We start from the raw sequence: 7,500 nt of genomic DNA on the forward strand, positions 1-7,500 counted from the left end.
TTTACCAGTGAAAAAAACCCACTTGTGACAATATTGGTAACAACAACATGTTTTACTCTCGTGTAACAAAAACATCAGTCAGTTTTGATATACAATTTAAGACACTGACTTGAGCATAGTTTGGAATATATGAAGCAAGCTATCTGTATGTTCGTTCTTTTTATCACATATATTTACAATCCCCTCACTCATTAATGAATAATATTGCACTGATCCATACAATTCGTCGCATGCATATTCGCATTTGGTGAAGCTTGCCGCCACCCCCATGTACCTATTCCCTCCCTCCCCTGAGGATTTACAGCGTTGGAAAAAAGTTTTGGCAAATGTCGTGCAAACGTACGATTTTTCTTTTACTTCACTTTTCTTGTTCTGATTTCTACTGTCCATCCAACAATCGCGCACCCCCCCCCCCCCCCCCCCTCTTCCACACACGCACACTAAAACAAGAAAGTTTGAAAAAATCGTTAACAAGCAAAACTCTGTGTGTGTGTGTGTGTGTGTGTGTGTGTGTGTGTGTGTGTGTGTGTGTGTGTCTCTCTCTCTCTCTCTCTCGCTCTCTCTCTCTCTCTCTCAAGTTTTCATTTTCCTTTGACTCACCAACATCCTCCTAATACACCTACTCCCCCCTCCCCACCACCCATAATCACCACAATCTTAAACTCCGTATTACTTTTCAGCACCATATTTCACCCCTTCTCTGCTTTGGTAGAATATAACTCAGCTGCTTATCTGCGTAGTATTGCACGATCACAGTTAAAAGATGCTGTTGGCAGACGACAATAAGACAAGCACCGCACATCCGATGGCCATCATTAGTATTATCCGAGTTACCCCAGGTACCACATTCTTCTTCTCCTCCCCCAACCCATCAGGCAAAAATTCCGGGTCCCATTTCGGCCTCTGCTCCAGCAGACTCAACTCTTTCTCTCTCTCGTCTCCCTTCGCTTCCGGGTAAGGTAAAACTCCCACAAGCCTCTTCACCTCTACGCTCTGCGCAACTTCCGGTAGCTTTGCCAAGGGGTGCAACTCCTGAGCCGCGTAGGAAGGCAGACTGGTGGCCATGAGCCCTACGTCATCACAGGGCCAGTGTGTCGTCATCTGCCGTGTGACGTAAGCCTCACGTTTGGTGTCCAGGGCTTTCTGCGTGGCCCAGCAGGCCGGCGCCATGCACGCGAAGACCACAAAGCGCCACCTGGCGAGATAAATACATGTGAATATATCTTTTTATACCATATCATATCCTCTCATATATCATATATTTAACACAATTTAGTATAACAATCACGCACGTACGCACACACTCACAAACAAACACACGCACGCACACACACACACACACACACACACACTCACACACACACACACACACACACACACACACACACACACACACACGGGTTCGTTTTGCCAGATACCAGGAAAGGGGTGCAACTGTCAGATCGAAGATCACTTCAAGACAATGACAAAATGACACTGACATTCCAAAGGACAGATAGCGTGCAACCCTTTCCCAACGAATGTGTCCTCAATCCCAGGACAGAGGAAGCGGTCAAAGGCGTTTAGTCAACGCAAGTGGACATTTATCACCAACCCGTATTTTTCCTATCTGAGTGGGTTTTTGTTTTTTTTATTAATTCAACAACCCTTTTCTACCCAGATAATTACATGCAGTGTAGTCAAGGTGACAACACGTGGCCATTCTAAGCGAGTGTGCATGTGATTCTCGAAGCACTGCCTAGGACTTTTTACTCTCCGACTTGTATGTGTCTCGCATGACATTACATCATCAACTTGACCATAACGGGAGGGAGAGGGGGCAGTGACATAAGAGACCAGTGCATTGTTCGTTGGGGATCCGTGGGCTGACGTGCACGAAGCGAAAGTGGGTACCACCCACACGGGAGAGAACAAACCGCGGGGTCTGATTCGTTCAAATCACACCAACTCTTAATTTCCACCAATCCAACACTGCGACTGGCTCCCACCCGGTTGGTAACTTTCTCCTGTACCTCGGCCCTGGTCACCTTTCAATTCGGGACTTTCCTTCCCAAGTTGACTCTCCCCCGCCATTTCAATTCAAAACAAGAAATTCCTACGAGGTAGGAAAAACACCCCCGTCAAAGGGAAATAACCTTCTCAGTTGGTGGCAGTGACTGAGTGAGAATGGTTATTTCCCTTTGACCATGAAGATGTTCCTCTATAAGTCCTTGTATAATTTTAATCCACCAATAACTCCCTAACCGTGTGTTTGACTGGTCCCAATTTTTGTAAGGACCGTCTCAGGAATGTATAGAACCTGTTCACCAAGTTTGGTGACGATCGGTCCGTTCATTCTTGAGATCTATATGCGAACACAAACACACACCCAAACAAACAAACACATCGAGCGAAACCTATACACACCCCTATACCGGGGGTGTAATAATAGCTGTTTCTCACACAACACTGACACGGTTCTCTCCATCTGCAGAGTGTTAAACTTGACAGTCTTACCTGTCAGGATGAGCCCTTCCCTTGGTAGGGCGTGCGTTGGCGTGGATCAGTCGCGAGTCCCACAGAACCATCCCGCCTCTGGGCACCGGTACGCGTTTCTGAACGCACCCGTGCGCTTTCATCCAATCCAGATGCTCGTCTCTCGCCTTCATGTATCCACGGAACAGCGCCCGCCTGTGGTTCTCCGGGTTACTGGAGTAGTACTCTTCGTACAGGCGATGGGAGTTTTCCAGAACCTAAAAAGATAAAATAGCAAACTTACCTCTAGTGTTATGTTTTTAGTCTGAAACAAATGTCACCAATGGGTGGGTTTTTTTTTTTTACAGAGTTACGTGTTGTTTTTGCTTTTGTTTTAGTTTTTTGTTTTTTTTGTACAAAGGGACGTTAAATAAACGATTGTATCATCAGACACTCTGCCAAAATGACAAAACGAAAAAAAAGGCCAGCAAACTGACCTCCAGTGTCCAGTCGTCGTGGTCAGCAGGCTCCAGGTAGACTCCGGCCTGGTACGCGTGCAGTCCCTGTCTGCGTGTGGTCTGGTCCAGGTGCAACCAGCCACCCGTGTCCTCGTTGTAAAACTCCTCCTCCCCTTGCTCGGGTGGCCGACCTGGGTGTCAGCAAAAGAAATGTTACATTTACAGTTCTCATTTTTGAAATGGATATTGCCTTGTCTTGCCTTGCTTTGCCTTGTCTTGCCTTGCTTTGCCTTGTCTTGCCTTGTCTTGCCTTGCTTTGCCTTGTCTTGCCTTGCTTTGCCTTGGCTTGCCTTGTCTTGCCTTGTCTTGCCTTGTCTTGTCTTGCTTTGCCTTGTCTTGCGTTGCCTTGTCTTGCTTTGCCTTGTCTTGCCTTGTCTTGCTTTGCCTTGTCTTGCTTTGCCTTGTCTTGCTTTGCCTTGTCTTGCTTTGCCTTGTCTGGCGTTGCCTTGTCTTGCTTTGCCTTGTCTTGCTTTGCCTTGCTTTGCCTTGTCTTGCGTTGCCTTGTCTTGCGTTGCCTTGTCTTGCCTTGCTTTGCCTTGGCTTGCCTTGCTTTGCCTTGTCTTGCCTTGCTTTGCCTTGCCTGATAAACAAAGGGAAGTAAGCGCTCTAGATATATACGACATGTGTCATAGAGACAGTGAGTTATTCGGAACCATTCTCCTGGTACATGAGAGAATAACTAGCATTGAAATGAACAAGCAATTTTCATCCTCAACATTTACATTTACAAGCTTTTTAACACTCCTAGCGAATACTATTAAGGTACCATTTCCTCCACTTGTTTTGGTTTTCCGTCCAAATTGCGAAGAAAAAAAACCACCTTTTAGAAATCAAGACCTTTTGATTACAGAAAAGCAAAGAAAAAAAATAAGCATACCGCATGTCGATCACTCACTCACTCACTCAATCAATACATCAACGAATCAATGATACTAGCAATACACAGAAAGACAAATATTCAATAGCAGTTATGTTAGAAAAATAAATAAGCGTATTACCAATGGCAACAGCGTCGGTGCTGGACAGCAGGCGTTCAGTCCCCCATATTTGGGCGAAGACGTCACGTGACTTGAGACGCACGCGCCACGTGGGTTCCAAGTGACCAATGGCGTAACGTTGTATCAGAGAGTGCGATGCCAGAGGAAATTCGCCTTTAGAAAAGTTTTCGGAGAGCCATTGTCTGTATTGTTTGACGTATTCTTCACATTCTTCTGCTGTGAGGACATCTTTGACCACAGTGTAGCCTCTCTCTTCCAGTTCCTGTCTGTTTTCCTCAGTGAAGACCATTTTGCTTGTCCTAGCCTCTGAAAATCTTGACCTGTGAAATGTGCTTAATGAGTGGTCTTGTGACTATGAGCCCTGACGATTTGTCCTGAAAAAAAGAAAAGGATGGATGAAAGATGGTGAGTGTTCTTATGACTATGAACCCTGAAGGTTTGTCTTGAAAAGGAAATCAAAAAGACGGATGAAAGATGATGCGTGTTCTTATGACTATGAACCCTGGAGATTTGTCCTGAAAGGTTAATTAATAAGACGGATGAAAGATGATGAGTGTTCTTGTGACTATGAACCCTGAAGGTTTGTCTTGAAAAGGAAATCAAAAAGACGGATGAAAGATGATGAGTGTTCTTATGGCTATAAACCCTGAAGGTTTGTCATGAAAAGGAAATCAAAAAGACGGACGAAAGATGATGAGTGTTCTAATGACTATGAACCCTGAAGGTTTGTCTTGAAAAGGAAATCAAAAAGACGGATGAAAGATGATGAGTGTTCTAATGACTATGAACCCTGAAGGTTTGTCTTGAAAAGGAAATCAAAAAGACGGATGAAAGATGATGAGTGTTCTAATGACTATGAACCCTGAAGGTTTGTCTTGAAAAGGAAATCAAAAAGACGGATGAAAGATGATGAGTGTTCTAATGACTATGAACCCTGAAGGTTTGTCTTGAAAAGGAAATCAAAAAGACGGATGAAAGATGGTGAGTGTTCTTATGACTATGAACCCTGAAGGTTTGTCTTGAAAAGGAAATCAAAAAGACGGATGAAAGATGATGCGTGTTCTTATGACTATGAACCCTGGAGATTTGTCCTGAAAGGTTAATTAATAAGACGGATGAAAGATGATGAGTGTTCTTATGACTATGAACCCTGAAGATTTGTCCTGAAAGGTTAATTAATAAGACGGATGAAAGATGATGAGTGTTCTTGTGACTATGAACCCTGAAGGTTTGTCTTGAAAAGGAAATCAAAAAGACGGATGAAAGATGATGAGTGTTCTTGTGACTATGAACCCTGAAGGTTTGTCTTGAAAAGGAAATCAAAAGATGGATGAAAGATGATGAGTGTTCTTATGGCTATGAACCCTGAAGATTTGTCCTGAAAGGTTAATTAATAAGACAGATGAAAGATGATGAGTGTTCTAATGACTATGAACCCTGAAGGTTTGTCATAATAAGAAAATCAAAAAGATGGATGAAAGATGATAAGTGTTCTAATGACTATGAACCCTGAAGGTTTGTCATAATAAGAAAATCAAAAAGATGGATGAAAGATGATAAGTGTTCTAATGACTATGAACCCTGAAGGTTTGTCATGAAAAGGAAATCAAAAAGATGGATGAAAGATGATGAGTGTTCTTATGGCTATGAGCCCTGAAGATTTGCCCTGACAAAAAAATCGATGAATAAAAGAAATGGGGTACTAGTGCACGTTATCAGTGTGTTTTTGTGGCAAAAATCGCCTGGATGCAAACAAACACCCACACCAACAAACGCACGAGCTGATGCACGCATCCGTGTAAATCATCTTGTAAACAACCACAGATCTGTTTTACGCAAAGTAAGGTTATCATCTTGCAAAAGCTGCAGCTTGGTGTCGGTGTTGGATTTTTGTGTGAATGAATTTCGTCCCTCACACTTACACAAATCTACAAAACTAAATCAAAAAGAAATGTCCACTCGGCACAGAAGGCGGCAAGGCTGTACTTGTGTTGATATGTGTTGATATGTGTTGATATGTGTTGATATGTGTTGATATGTGCAAAAGTAGAAGGATTTATCTTACCTCATGCAAGTGTTCACATATGTCAGTGGTGATTTACACGACATTTTACGCGGAAAAGAAGGTGTCTGTATCCAACGGGTTGATTTTGAAAGCATTGAAGGGAGAAAATCCAGTTCAACCTGAGACAGGCTCAAAATGTGATTGCTTCCCTTACACCGGGAAAGCACTGGGCATCGCCCCCTTTTCTTTTTTCTGCTGTTTGGTGGTTTCTTCGTGATCATTTCTCGGAACGAAAAACAATAGACACAATGAAAGAGAGATTGTAGAAGTATTCCGCATGCATTACAGTAAATATTTATGTCGCTGCTCTGTTATTTTACACAATTGTACTTTAGAGTACACACAATTCGCAAAATGACCGATACAATCGGCCAAGCTGTACGGTCGTTATCTGTCGGTGGTTGAAATGTTTTAATTTCGATGATTTAAGTGAACAGACTTGCAAACAACAGTACAATATGTGTTAATTTACTCACCTTCTTGAGAGAAAGTAACGCCTGGCCAAAGAAAACCCCACAATTATTCGAACTGCTAGGAGTTGACTGAATGAACGAAGTTGCTCTCTCGCCTTCTATTTGTACTTGTATGTACTTTTTTTTTTTATCGAAGGGTAGGCCTAAGTTACTATTTTTAGGTATCGGGAAATGTCAATGTTGTTCAGCAGAAAGTCTCGACGTGAATTTAGCCGACGTGGAAGGTTTGGAGTGTAAGTACACGTATCAGTCGGGCTTGTAAAGCAGAACATATCTTTTGTATATTGTGTTATTGTATTTGTCAGACTTGATTGTACCAAGTCCCTACACATGTTGTAATGCGCTTAGAGCCAAATATTTTTGTTTTTTGTAAGGGATAGGCGCAATATAAATACACTTTATTATTATTATTATTATTATTATTATTATTATTATTATTATTATTATTATTATTATTATTATTATTATTATTATTATTATCTTTTGACTGTGTGGCGTGTATGTTTGTCATCTGTGTAGTATTTCGGTAAAGACGTTTGTGTGTTAAATCGTGTAGGTGAAGTTAGTTATGTCTAAGTTAGTTGTTGATTTGTTCGGTCCGTTTGTTCATTAGTTCTTGAGTTAATTGATAATTTCTGCTTTTGACAATTGTGCGGTGTGTATGTTTCCTATGGGTGTAAGATTTCAGTAAAGCTACTTTCGTGTTCATTGAAATCGCGGATGTGATGTTCATCAACTGAATTTTGTGTTGCTAGTCAGCCAGTTTGTCAGATAGTCAGTTCGTTCGTTCACACACACACACACACACACACACACACATACACACACACACACACACACTGACACACACACAGCCTTACCCCGATCCCCCTCCCCAGACATACGCACACCCACATGACCATATCTAGGACGTTGATAATGTGAATCGATGATGTGTCATTAATTTGTGAGCCGGATATGTGGACACCTGCAGTGTGTGGTTCCTGTCACGA

At 42.4% G+C, this 7,500-nt stretch overlaps 1 protein-coding gene across 2 annotated transcripts; it reads right to left on the bottom strand.

Moving 5' to 3' along the window:
- Positions 1–7: 7 nt before the first annotated feature.
- LOC138957801 (uncharacterized) lies at positions 8–6,619 on the bottom strand. 2 transcript variants are annotated; one of them, XM_070328854.1, is made up of 5 exons: positions 6,512–6,619; positions 3,971–4,344; positions 2,952–3,103; positions 2,497–2,732; positions 8–1,195 (listed from the first exon to the last, which is right to left on the bottom strand). In XM_070328854.1, the coding sequence occupies exons 2-5, from the start codon at positions 4,257–4,259 to the stop codon at positions 757–759; spliced, it is 1,116 nt and encodes a 371-aa protein (XP_070184955.1). In that variant the 5' UTR covers positions 4,260–4,344; positions 6,512–6,619; the 3' UTR covers positions 8–756. The 2 variants fall into 2 exon arrangements, with proteins under 2 accessions (XP_070184955.1, XP_070184956.1); XM_070328855.1 differs by having other exon boundaries at positions 3,971–4,290; positions 6,512–6,603.
- Positions 6,620–7,500: the final 881 nt, after the last annotated feature.

The sequence above is a fragment of the Littorina saxatilis genome, unplaced genomic scaffold, assembly GCF_037325665.1.
Source record: "Littorina saxatilis isolate snail1 unplaced genomic scaffold, US_GU_Lsax_2.0 scaffold_1420, whole genome shotgun sequence".
NCBI classification, from domain to species: Eukaryota; Metazoa; Mollusca; class Gastropoda; order Littorinimorpha; family Littorinidae; genus Littorina; species Littorina saxatilis.